This window comes from Bombina bombina, chromosome 5 (genome assembly GCF_027579735.1).
Source record: "Bombina bombina isolate aBomBom1 chromosome 5, aBomBom1.pri, whole genome shotgun sequence".
NCBI classification, from domain to species: domain Eukaryota; kingdom Metazoa; phylum Chordata; class Amphibia; order Anura; family Bombinatoridae; genus Bombina; species Bombina bombina.
In genome coordinates this window covers 581000358-581014348 of record NC_069503.1, presented here as the reverse complement: position 1 = coordinate 581014348, position 13991 = coordinate 581000358, and the positions used below count along the sequence as shown (strand labels likewise).

General features: G+C 38.9%; 1 protein-coding gene across 1 annotated transcript in view; it reads left to right on the top strand.

Moving 5' to 3' along the window:
• GALNT1 (polypeptide N-acetylgalactosaminyltransferase 1) overlaps positions 1–13991 on the top strand; it is a 506720-nt gene that overhangs the window by 465733 nt on the left and 26996 nt on the right. The window contains exon 8 of the mRNA XM_053714537.1: positions 684–864. Within this exon, the coding sequence (XP_053570512.1) occupies positions 684–864 (181 nt within the window). The remainder of the gene's footprint in view (positions 1–683; positions 865–13991) is intronic.

Here is a 13991-nt window from a genome sequence, read left to right as displayed (position 1 = left end):
TGAAGTTGTGGACTCTCCCTGCCAGGAAGGAAAGGAATTTATCTGGTATGCATAAATTATGTTTTCTAAGGCATTGAAGGCTGCCTCTAATCTCAATGACAGTTTCTCAGCTAGACAGCGCTAGTTCATGCATCATATAGATAACATTGGGCTAACTCCCGTGGAGTCTGCACTGATTGGCTAAAATGCAAGTCTGTCAAAAGAACTGAGATAACGGGGCAGTCTGCAGAGGCTTAGATACAAGGTAATCACAGAGGTAAAAAGTGTATTAATATAAGAGTGTTGGTTATGCAAAAATGGGGAATGGGTAATAAAGGGATTATTCTATCTTTTTACACAATAAACATTTTCAAGTTGTCCCTTTAATTTTGACTTTACTATCGCTTTAAGCACATTTAATAATGTATCATTTATTATTATTATTAATTATTATAACTATTATTTTTATTGTTATCATAATGTTTATTTATAACAGATCTAGTCTTTCCAAATAACTATCAAATGTTATTTTTAAAATCCCGCTTATACTATTTTTCAATTTATATATTCTGTTTACTTCATGAAAGTGTAATTTTGTCATCTTTGGCTCTTTAACTGTGTAAGACCATTGTAGATAAATGCAGTTGTGATAGTCGGCAAATGTTGCTCTTTGGTTAGACTAAATTTTGTGTTAACAATTTTAGATATGGCAGTGTGGGGGCACTCTAGAAATTGTGACTTGCTCTCATGTTGGACACGTGTTCAGAAAAGCAACACCCTACACTTTCCCAGGAGGCACAGGGCAAATCATAAACAAGAATAACAGGAGGCTTGCAGAAGTCTGGATGGATGATTTCAAAAGCTTCTTTTATATCATTTCACCTGGTAAGCTGTACCTCTTCATCTCCTTTATTAAAGTGACATTAAACACTCAATAAAAGCCAGATAGAATGATGCATTTAAAGAAACGATTAGTCTGAGAATAAAATGTAAATGTATTTTTTTAAAGTTTCATTAGCTGTTTAAATAGTGACAAAATAAGTGTAAAGTTTTATTGGCTATAAAACAATGGTGGGAGCTGCCATGTTGTAACTTACGTTACCTTCTCTGCTGTGGCCAGTTAGGGACAGTTATAAATAGGTCACTAGAGTGTGCAGCCAATGGCTGTGTCGTATATAACAGTGTTCTGCACTTCCATTTCTAATGGGCACTGAAAACCTCACAACTGAATGGAATTACAGGAAAAGGGGACAAAATAAATAATGAAAGTATATTGTAGATTTTTTTTTTATATGCGATTTATCATTTTATATTACCTTCTCAAAGTGTTTAATGTCCCTTTAAACTCATTTATCCTGTGCTTCATTACAGAAAAATTATAGGCATTGCTAAATCTCTTTATACGTTGAACCATTTCTTAATGTATTCAGCCCAGGATGACAGATGGTCTATTTATACAAAATGAATGTTGCCAGGCTTTTAATTAAATCCTCTTCTCTACATTTTGTCATTTTACGGTTACAGGGAATATGGAAACATCAGGATATCACCATTCTCTATAGTAGAAAGGAGAAAAAAAATGACAGCCTATTTCCTCAGAAGGAGAATATTAGATACAAAAAAAATTTGAAAATTAATATTCATATAAAAAAGCTTAATGCAAAAAAAGTGTTGGGTTTCTTTTAATTTGCCTTTTTTGTTTCCAATGCTTAAAGGAAAACTGCTTAAAAATATTCTACCACGGATATGAAAAATAAGCTTTAAAACATTTTGAAAATATTTTTTCATTAAAAATGTTATGTAAAAGCCGTTACTGCAATGTTGGTTTCAACATAAATTGCATCTGCTGTGTACTTAAAGGTGCTTTAAACCTAAAAATAGAAAAGGCCATGAAACCCAACATGTTTCTTTCATGATTCAGATAGAATATACATTTTTAACCCCTTAAGGACCAGCGACGTACCCTGTATGTCGCTGGCCTTTTTTTGGGACTTGATTGTTTTATAGCGTGGTCTTGCCACCAGCGTTGAGACTGCTCTATTCCACAAAGCCTGCTAGAGGGAGTGCATTAATAGCGTGTTCTTGCTAGACTTGTGCTATTATGTCCTGAAAAAACCCTTAACAACCAGTGACATACAGGGTACATTGTGGTCATTAAGGGGTTAAACAACTTTCCAATTTACATCTATCATGCACTTGCTATCCTTTCTTGAAGGAGCACAATGCACTACTTGGGAGCTAGCTAAACAAAATGGTTAGCCAATGACAAGAGGGATATATGTGCAGCCATCAATCGGCAGCTAGCTCCCGGCTCCTGAGCCTACCTAGGTATGCTTTTCATCAAAGGATACTAAGAGAACTAAACAAATTATATAGACGTAAATTGGAAAGTTGGTTAAAATGTTATGCTCTGTCTGAATCATGAAGGAAAATTTGTGGGTTTCCTGTCCATTTAATTCATCATAAAATATCTAATTATGCATAGTGAAGAAAAGCTGTAGGGCATTTTTTTTTTTTATTTAGTTTGGTTATTTTCCTGTGCTTTAAGTCGGAAAATCGTTGACTCTCTATTCCATGGGATGAGGATCACTGACCCTCTTACATGAAGCACAGATATTCGTTGATATTTGCTTGAATTCATTTATATCAATCCCTAATTGGCCACAGTAATGGAAATGAGAATACAAAACTCAAAAGGCTTTTCAAGGGGGTGTGTCTATGAACTTAGATTAATGCAAAGTTTCCTTTTAAAAAAAAAAAATTAACTGTTTTAAATGTATTGAAACTGTGTATTTTGTATGCAGGCCATTTGCAATACAGCAATTCATTTCTTATGTTGGTGGAAAGAGACATGTCTCTGCGTGTTTAATAAGACTACTGGTTTATTCAGAATCATTTTTAGATTAAAATAGTTTTCCCCTTAAAGGGACAATACAGTCAATATTAAAGGGACATTAAACTGCGGATTACAGCTACGTAGCATGGTTACTATTTACCATGTTATTGTTTTTCCTCCTGTGCCTGCGGCTGTTTTCAAAGTAATTTTCTTATTTTAGCCCCTTACAATTATCAGTTAGTGAAGTTTTGCATCTTCACACTGGGTGCTGCCATCTTGGAACTTATACTAGTTTTGTAACTTTTGAACTGTCTAAAAATGTAATACTTCTGCTCTTTTTTTATGTGAGCTAAACTGAAGTGCAAGGTACAGCTGTCAAAAAGCCAGTAACATCACAGATCTGTGAAAGTGCAGTGCTCCTGTCACAGGATGCAACAAGATGGCGGCGGTCAAAATAAAATAGAAGTAACCATGCTACTATAGTTATACCCAGCAGTTTAATGCCCCTTGAAACTTGAATGATTCAGGTAGATCATGTAATTTTTAAAACCTTTCCAATGTATTTACTTTATCTAATTTGCTACTTTCTTTTGGTATCTTTTGTTGAAATGCATACCTATGTAGCCTCATATGAAGCAATGCACTACTGGTTGCCAGCTGCTAATTTGTGGCAGTACTTGCATACCTCTTGTCATTGGCTCACCTTGTGTGTTCAGCTAGCTCCCAGTAGTGCATTGCTGCTCCTTCAACAAAAGATATCAGAAAAATGAAGCACATTTTATAATAGAGCTAAATGTTCTACCTGAATCATTAAAGAAAAATATGGGGTTTCATGTCCCAGAGTATAAAATATATGGAGAAATGTTCCTTTGTGTTTATTTTTCTATATGAGATAGTTGTTTTGTTTTCTAGTTTAATCCACAGCTCAATTAAATGGGTTTAGCTTTTAGGAAAAGCAGTCCACCATTGTGTTACCTTTATCTCTAAGCATATCGGCCTCCTTATCTTTTCTCTGTCTGTTTACACAAAATTCAGTACAGAGCTATTGAAAATAAACATTTTAGTACCTACCTCTAATCCCAAACTGGGAGTGTAATTTCTTTTACAGCCTCTTTTTTTACATAGCTTTTCATTAACCAGTAGTTATAGGGACACTTTCGTGATTCAGATAGATCATGCCGTTTTAAGAGACATTTTCCAATGTATTTCCATTATCAGTCTTTTTTGTATGCACACTCTGAGGCACCAGATCCTACTGAGCATGTGCAAGAGTTCACAGTGTATACATATTTGAGTCTGATTCTTTGATGGCTGTCACATGATACAGGGGACTGGCAAATTGAAGGAAATATTGACGTTTGTTAGAGAAAAAATGACTGCATTTAGAGTAAGTGATTTTACATTGTCATTTATTATGCACGTTTTGATTATGCAATACTAATGTATTTACCTGTCCTTTTTAAGTAATGAAGTTTTCAATATAGGTAGGGATACATCAGGCAAAAACAGCTGTCCAATTAATAAATAAAGGTAAAGGAGCCATTTGTAAACAATTCAATACACTCTAGCAGGTAAAATGGATCTTTGTTAACACATTAAAGGAGAGAAAAATGTACAGTTCACTATCTCTTTAAAAGATAGTTGTGTATTTAGATAAACAATTTCAATAAATAGTAAAATTACTATAACTTTATCAAAATTTCTTTCAGTGGTTTGAAATAGCTGTGCATCAGTTTACATTGGAAATGGTCAACTATTTTACACAGAGCCAAAGTAGCAAACCTTTTACAGATCTGAGTTGAAAGAGTGGTAGATCACAATGACTTTATGTAAGAGGGCTGCTGCAGTCCTCACTTGGCAACAGACAAACGCAGCCATAAAAATCAGGCATCTATATTCTGCCGTTCGGTGGTGATAGAATATCACTAAGACAGTAGTCCACTCAGTGTTAAATGTAGAAGCTGTTCTTACTGCTGTAAACAATTCAATTTATCTGGGCTTCTAGAGGATTAAAGGGACACTGAACCCATTTTTTTCTTTTGTGATTTAAATAGAGCATGCACAAAATTAAACTTTCATTATTCAGATAGAGCATGCAATTTTAAACAACTTTCTAATTTACTTCCATTAACAAAATGTGCACAGTCTTTTTATATTTAAACTTTTTGAGTCACCAGCTTCTACTGAGCATGTGCAAGAATAAGTGTGTATGCATTTGTGAATGGTTGATGGCTGTCACATGGTACGTGTATGCATTTATGATTGGCTGATGGCTGTCACATGGTACAGGGGGAGTGGAAAAAGACATAACTTTTAAAATTGTCAGAAAAAAAATCTACTACTCTTTGAAGTTCAGACTAAGTGCTATTGCATTGTCTTGTTATCTTGCATTTGTTGATTATGCAAATCTTCAGTGTTGACTGGTCCTTTAAGCAACTTTCTAATTTACTCCTATTATCAAATTGTCTTCATTCTCTTGTTATCTTTATTTGAAATGCAAGAATGTAAGTTTTGATGCCGGCCCATTTTTGGCGAACAAACTGGGTTGTTACTGCCGATTGGTCGATAAATTCACCCACCAATAAACAAGTGCTTTCCATGGTTCTGAACAAAAAAAATAGCTTAGATGCCTTTTTTTTCAAATAAAGAAAGCAAGAGAACAAAGAAAAATTAATAATAGGAGTAAATTAGAAAGTTGCTTAAAATTGCCTGCTCTATCTGAATCATGAAAGAAAAAATTTGGGTTCAGTGTCCCTTTAATATGAAATTTGTCCCCATGGAAACTTGTCCCCATTCTGACTGCTTATTCCTCATAATATATCCTGATACATTTGTACTGTTCTATAACAGCAACACACATTCTCTCACAGGAACAATGGCTCATTACAACTGAAAATCAAAATGTCAGTGTCATTAAGAAATCTAGCATACACATCTGTGTGTTTACTTAAAAAAAAAAAAAAAAAAAGCCTTAAAGAGACATAAAACCCAAACATTTTTTTTAACCCCTTCACACCAGAATCATAGTGTTAACATTGGAACAAAGTAAAAATGAAATCAAGCGGTCATCGATGTTATTATGTGATTTCAGTGCTCGGATCGGATCATGGGGGACTGACTATGCTTCTAGACACGCCCCTTTGCTTCTAGGCATGCCCCTTTGCTTCTAGGCACGCCCCTTTGATTCCATCAAAGGGGGAGGCTGCATGACGCCCATATAAGGTTGGGAGTTCCATGCTGTCCTATGGCGTTTAGGCCCTGCGCTGTTAGGACAAGACGGAACATCCTAATGTCATAAAGGGGTTAATAAACCTTCCAATTTACTTCTATAATCTAATTTGCTCCATTCTCTTGGTATCCTTTGTTGAAAAGCATACCTAGGTAGGAACAGAAGCAGCAGTGCACTTCTAGGAGCTAGCTGCTGCTCAGTTACCGCATATATATGCCTCTTCCCATTGGCTCACCTGATGTGCTCAGCTAGCTCCCAGTAATGCATTGCTGCTCCTTCAACAAAGGATTCCAAGAGAATGCACATTTGATAATACAAAATTTGTCTGAATAGTGAAAGAAAATGTTTACATAATCTACTTTATTTAATCTAGGAATATTTATGTTAAAGATAAGTTAATAAAACCGAATATAAAGAGGAGCAAAATATAATTTATAAAACCATAAAGCTTTATTTTTTTTTATAAATCACCTAGACCTGTTTATTGTTTAATTTTTAGGGACTTGCAAGTCAAAATTAAACTTTCATGATTCTGATAGAGTATTCAATCTTATAAGATTTTCAAAATTACTTTATATTCTTGGTATCGTTTGTTGAAAAGCATATGAGCAGCAGTGCACTACTACTGGGAGCTGGTGATTGGTGGCTACACACATATGTCATAACCAGGTGTGTTCAGCTATCTCCCAGTAGTGTCTTGCTGGGATAGAGCATGCAATTTTAAACAACTTTCTAATTTACTCCTATTATCAATTTTTCTTTGCTCTCTGGGTATCTTTATTTGAAAAAGCAGTAATGTAAGTGTACAAGCCGGCCCATTTTTGGTTCAGAACCCTGGGTAGCCCTTGCTGATTGGTGGCTACATTTAGCCACCAATCAGCAAGTGCTACCCAGTTTCTGAACCAAAAATGGGCCGGCTTTTAAGCTTACATTCTTGCTTTTCAAATAAAGATACCAAGAGAATGTAGAAAAATTTATAATAGGAGTAAATTAGAAAGTTTCTTGAAATGATATGTTTTTTTCTGAATAATGAAAATCTAGGTTTAGTATCCCTTTAAACACATACATTTTCTTATTGCTTTATTTATTCCATATGAGTCATTAGAACATTTTTCCCTCTGCACTTTTATGTCCCTTTAAATCAGATATTTAGTTTCTTTACAGGTTATTAGTTTATGTTCGTATTAAATTATCTAATTTTGTGCCAAACTGTCTGCGTTCGCAGTCTGGCTGCAGTGATGATGAATAAATGCTGATAAATACGTAAGCAGTACCCACTGACAGATTAACTTGGGGACTGTTTTTAGTTTCAATGAGAATCAGTCTGTGATAAATCCTGGATATTATCTAAATCTGCTCCTGCATAGTTAATGTAAACGTTAAGCAAAGCTCAAAATTGAGTCAATGCATCACTTTTCTAGGTGGGAAGGAAATAGCATACACTTCATCTCTAAAGTTGATAAAGAATTTAAAAATGAAAGGGTTTTGCAATCCATGTATGGTATTAAGCACGCAACCCATGAAGCTTAATCCCTACAAAACAGATATCATCATTATGGTATTTAACTCTTCTTAGCTTAAGTATAAAGTAGTTTATGTGACTGCATACCTGTCTCTTTATAGATCGCTATTGCTATATCCCCTGGTTTTAGTTTTGTCTGGCTTGGGAGTCTCATCCAGTTTTTTTTTTTTTTTTTTTTTTTTTTTTTTATCTGAAAGAAATATCAGGAGTGAATGTATGCTTCTTTTAATCTTCATTTTTCAAGATAAATTAATTAAATATATGAATGTGTAGTGTGAGGTTGCTTTGAGATTAGACATTAAAAATGGTTACTAAGTCCTATTTTTTAGTCTGATGAATGCTTCCGCCCAGGAAACCTCAAATTGCTACTTAACCCCTTAATGACCGGACCATTTTTCAATGGCTATTTCTCCAACATAGGTGTGTCCGGTCCACGGCGTCATCCTTACTTGTGGGATATTCTCTTCCCCAACAGGAAATGGCAAAGAGCCCAGCAAAGCTGGTCACATGATCCCTCCTAGGCTCCGCCTACCCCAGTCATTCTCTTTGCCGTTGTACAGGCAACATCTCCACGGAGATGGCTTAGAGTTTTTTAGTGTTTAACTGTAGTTTTTCATTATTCAATCAAGAGTTTGTTATTTTCAAATAGTGCTGGTACGTACTATTTACTCAGAAACAGAAAAGAGATGAAGAATTCTGTTTGTATGAGGAAAATGATTTTAGCAACCGTAACTAAAATCCATGGCTGTTCCACACAGGACTGTTGAGAGCAATTAACTTCAGTTGGGGGAACAGTTTGCAGTCCCTTGCTGCTTGAGGTATGACACATTCTAACAAGACGATGTAATGCTGGAAGCTGTCATTTTCCCTATGGGATCCGGTAAGCCATGTTTATTACGATTGTAAATAAGGGCTTCACACGGGCTTATTTAAACTGTAGACTTTTTCTGGGCTAAATCGATTGATTATTAACACATATTTAGCCTTGAGGAATCATTTTATCTGGGTATTTTGATATAATAATATCGGCAGGCACTGTTTTAGACACCTTATTCTTTAGGGGCTTTCCCCAAGCATAGGCAGAGTCTCATTTTCGCGCCGGTGTTGCGCACTTGTTTTTGAGAGGCATGGCATGCAGTCGCATGTGAGAGGAGCTCTGATACTTATAAAAGACTTCTGAAGGCGTCATTTGGTATCGTATTCCCCTTTGGGTTTGGTTGGGTCTCAGCAAAGCAGATACCAGGGACTGTAAAGGGGTTTAAAGCTTAAAACGGCTCCGGTTCCGTTATTTTAAGGGTTAAAGCTTCCAAAATTGGTGTGCAATATTTTCAAGGCTTTAAGACGCTGTGGTGAAAATTTGGTGAATTTTGAACAATTCCTTCATGTTTTTTCGCAATTGCAGTAATAAAGTGTGTTCAGTTTAAAATTTAAAGTGACAGTAACGGTTTTATTTTAAAACGTTTTTTGTACTTTCTGATCAAGTTTATGCCTGTTTAACATGTCTGAACTACCAGATAGACTGTGTTCTGAATGTGGGGAAGCCAGAATTCCTATTCATTTAAATAAATGTGATTTATGTGATAATGACAATGATGCCCAAGATGATTCCTCAAGTGAGGGGAGTAAGCATGGTACTGCATCATTCCCTCCTTCGTCTACACGAGTCTTGCCCACTCAGGAGGCCCCTAGTACATCTAGCGCGCCAATACTCCTTACTATGCAACAATTAACGGCTGTAATGGATAATTCTGTCAAAAACATTTTAGCCAAAATGAACCCTTGTCAGCGTAAGCGTGGCTGCTCTGTTTTAGTTACTGAAGAGCATGACGACGCTGATATTAATATCTCTGAAGGGCCCCTAACCCAATCTGAGGGGGCCAGGGAGGTTTTGTCTGAGGGAGAAATTACTGATTTAGGGAACATTTCTCAGCAGGCTGAATCTGATGTGATTACATTTAAATTTAAATTGGAACATCTCCGCATTTTGCTTAAGGAGGTATTATCCACTCTGGATGATTGTGAAAATTTAGTCATCCCAGAGAAACTATGTAAAATGGACAAGTTCCTAGAGGTGCCGGGGCTCCCAGAAGCTTTTCCTATACCCAAGCGGGTGGCGGACATTGTTAATAAAGAATGGGAAAGGCCCGGTATTCCTTTCGTCCCTCCCCCCATATTTAAAAAATTGTTTCCTATGGTCGACCCCAGAAAGGACTTATGGCAGTCAGTCCCCAAGGTCGAGGGAGCGGTTTCTACTTTAAACAAACGCACCACTATTCCAATAGAGGATAGTTGTGCTTTCAAAGATCCTATGGATAAAAAATTAGAAGGTTTGCTTAAAAAGATGTTTGTTCAGCAGGGTTACCTTCTACAACCCATTTCATGCATTGTCCCTGTCACTACTGCCGCATATTTCTGGTTTGATGAACTGCTTAAGGTGCTCGATAGTGACTCTCCTCCTTATGAGGAGATTATGGACAGAATCAATGCTCTCAAATTGGCTAATTCTTTCACTCTAGACGCCTCTTTGCAATTGGCTAAGTTAGCGGCTAAGAACTCTGGGTTTGCTATTGTGGCGCGCAGAGCGCTTTGGTTGAAATCTTGGTCGGCTGATGCGTCTTCCAAGAACAAGCTACTAAACATTCCTTTCAAGGGGAAAACGTTGTTTGGTCCTGACTTGAAAGAGATTATCTCTGATATCACTGGGGGTAAGGGCCACGCCCTTCCTCAGGATCGGCCTTTCAAGGCAAAAAATAGACCTAATTTTCGTCCCTTTCGTAAAAACGGACCAGCCCAAGGTGCTACGTCCTCTAAGCAAGAGGGTAATACTTCTCAGGCCAAGCCAGCTTGGAGACCAATGCAAGGCTGGAACAAGGGAAAGCAGGCCAAGAAACCTGCCACTGCTACCAAGACAGCATGAAATATTGGCCCCCGATCCGGGACCGGATCTGGTGGGGGGCAGACTCTCTCTCTTCGCTCAGGCTTGGGCAAGAGATGTTCTGGATCCTTGGGCGCTAGAAATAGTCTCCCAGGGTTATCTTCTGGAATTCAAGGGACTTCCCCCAAGGGGGAGGTTCCACAGGTCGCAGTTGTCTTCAGACCACATAAAAAGACAGGCGTTCTTACATTGTGTAGAAGACCTGTTAAAAATGGGAGTGATTCATCCTGTTCCATTAAGAGAACAAGGGATGGGGTTCTACTCCAATCTGTTCATAGTTCCCAAAAAAGAGGGAACGTTCAGACCAATCCTAGATCTCAAGATCTTAAACAAATTTCTCAAGGTCCCATCGTTCAAGATGGAAACCATTCGAACTATCCTTCCTTCCATCCAGGAAGGTCAATTCATGACCACGGTGGATTTAAAGGATGCGTATCTACATATTCCTATCCACAAGGAACATCATCGGTTCCTAAGGTTTGCATTCCTGGACAAACATTACCAGTTCGTGGCGCTTCCTTTCGGATTAGCCACTGCTCCAAGGATTTTCACAAAGGTACTAGGGTCCCTTCTAGCGGTGCTAAGACCAAGGGGCATTGCAGTAGTACCTTACCTGGACGACATTCTGATTCAAGCGTCGTCCCTTCCTCAAGCAAAGGCTCACACGGACATTGTCCTGGCCTTTCTCAGATCTCACGGCTGGAAAGTGAACGTGGAAAAGAGTTCTCTATCCCCGTCAACAAGGGTTCCCTTCTTGGGAACAATTATAGACTCCTTAGAAATGAGGATCTTTCTAACAGAGGCCAGAAAAACAAAGCTTCTGGACTCTTGTCGGATACTTCATTCCGTTCCTCTTCCTTCCATAGCTCAGTGCATGGAAGTGATCGGTTTGATGGTGGCGGCGATGGACATAGTTCCTTTTGCGCGCATTCATCTAAGACCATTACAACTGTGCATGCTCAGTCAGTGGAATGGGGACTATACAGACTTGTCTCCGAAGATACAAGTAAATCAGAGGACCAGAGACTCACTCCGTTGGTGGCTGTCCCTGGACAATCTGTCTCAAGGGATGATGTTCCACAGACCAGAGTGGGTCATTGTCACGACCGACGCCAGTCTGATAGGCTGGGGCGCGGTCTGGGGATCCCTGAAAGCTCAGGGTCTTTGGTCTCGGGAAGAATCTCTTCTACCGATAAATATTCTGGAACTGAGAGCGATATTCAATGCTCTCCAGGCCTGGCCCCAGCTTGCGAGGACCAGGTTCATACGGTTTCAATCAGACAACATGACGACTGTTGCGTACATCAACCATCAGGGGGGAACAAGAAGTTCCCTAGCGATGGAAGAAGTAACCAAAATTATTCTTTGGGCGGAGTCTCACTCCTGCCACCTGTCTGCTATCCACATCCCAGGAGTGGAAAATTGGGAAGCGGATTTTCTGAGTCGGCAGACATTGCATCCGGGGGAGTGGGAACTCCATCCGGAAATCTTTGCCCAAGTCACTCACCTGTGGGGCATTCCAGACATGGATCTGATGGCCTCTCGTCAGAACTTCAAAGTTCCTTGCTACGGGGCCAGATCCAGGGATCCCAAGGCGGCTCTAGTGGATGCACTAGTAGCACCTTGGACCTTCAAACTAGCTTATGTGTTCCCGCCATTTCCTCTCATCCCCAGGCTGATAGCCAGGATCAAACAGGAGAGGGCGTCGGTGATCTTGATAGCTCCTGCGTGGCCACGCAGGACTTGGTATGCAGATCTGGTGAATATGTCATCGGCTCCACCTTGGAAGCTACCTTTGAGACGAGACCTTCTTGTTCAGGGTCCGTTCGAACATCCGAATCTGGTTTCACTCCAGCTGACTGCTTGGAGATTGAACGCTTGATTTTATCGAAGCGAGGATTCTCAGATTCTGTTATCGATACTCTTGTTCAGGCCAGAAAGCCTGTGACTAGAAAGATTTACCACAAAATTTGGAAAAAATATATCTGTTGGTGTGAATCTAAAGGATTCCCTTGGGACAAGGTTAAGATTCCTAGGATTCTATCCTTCCTTCAAGAAGGATTGGACAAAGGATTATCTGCTAGTTCCCTGAAGGGACAGATTTCTGCCTTGTCGGTATTACTTCACAAAAGGCTGGCAGCTGTGCCAGATGTTCAAGCCTTTGTTCAGGCTCTGGTTAGAATCAAGCCTGTTTACAAACCTTTGACTCCTCCTTGGAGTCTCAATTTAGTTCTTTCAGTTCTTCAGGGGGTTCCGTTTGAACCCTTACATTCCGTTGATATTAAGTTATTATCTTGGAAAGTTTTGTTTTTAGTTGCGATTTCTTCTGCCAGAAGAGTCTCAGATTTATCTGCTCTGCAGTGTTCTCCTCCTTATCTGGTGTTCCATGCAGATAAGGTGGTTTTACGTACTAAACCTGGTTTTCTTCCAAAAGTTGTTTCTAACAAAAACATTAACCAGGAGATTATCGTACCTTCTCTGTGTCCAAAACCAGTTTCAAAGAAGGAACGTTTGTTGCACAATTTGGATGTTGTTCGCGCTCTAAAATTCTATTTAGATGCTACAAAGGATTTTAGACAAACATCTTCCTTGTTTGTTGTTTATTCAGGTAAAAGGAGAGGTCAAAAAGCAACTTCTACCTCTCTCTCTTTTTGGATTAAAAGCATCATCAGATTGGCTTACGAGACTGCCGGACGGCAGCCTCCCGAAAGAATCACAGCTCATTCCACTAGGGCTGTGGCTTCCACATGGGCCTTCAAGAACGAGGCTTCTGTTGATCAGATATGTAGGGCAGCGACTTGGTCTTCACTGCACACTTTTACCAAGTTTTACAAGTTTGATACTTTTGCTTCTTCTGAGGCTATTTTTGGGAGAAAGGTTTTGCAAGCCGTGGTGCCTTCCATTTAGGTGACCTGATTTGCTCCCTCCCTTCATCCGTGTCCTAAAGCTTTGGTATTGGTTCCCACAAGTAAGGATGACGCCGTGGACCGGACACACCTATGTTGGAGAAAACAGAATTTATGTTTACCTGATAAATTTCTTTCTCCAACGGTGTGTCCGGTCCACGGCCCGCCCTGGTTTTTTTAATCAGGTCTGATATTTTATTTTCTTTAACTACAGTCACCACGGTACCATATGGTTTCTCCTATGCAAATATTCCTCCTTAACGTCGGTCGAATGACTGGGGTAGGCGGAGCCTAGGAGGGATCATGTGACCAGCTTTGCTGGGCTCTTTGCCATTTCCTGTTGGGGAAGAGAATATCCCACAAGTAAGGATGACGCCGTGGACCGGACACACCGTTGGAGAAAGAAATTTATCAGGTAAACATAAATTCTGTTTTTTACATTTCTGCAGTGTTTGCTTTTAGCTGTAATTTTCCTCTTACTCGTTTACTGTACCCACACATATTATATACCGTTTTTCTCGTCATTAAATGGACTTTCTAAAGATACCATTATTTTCATGATATCTTATAATTTACTAAAAAAT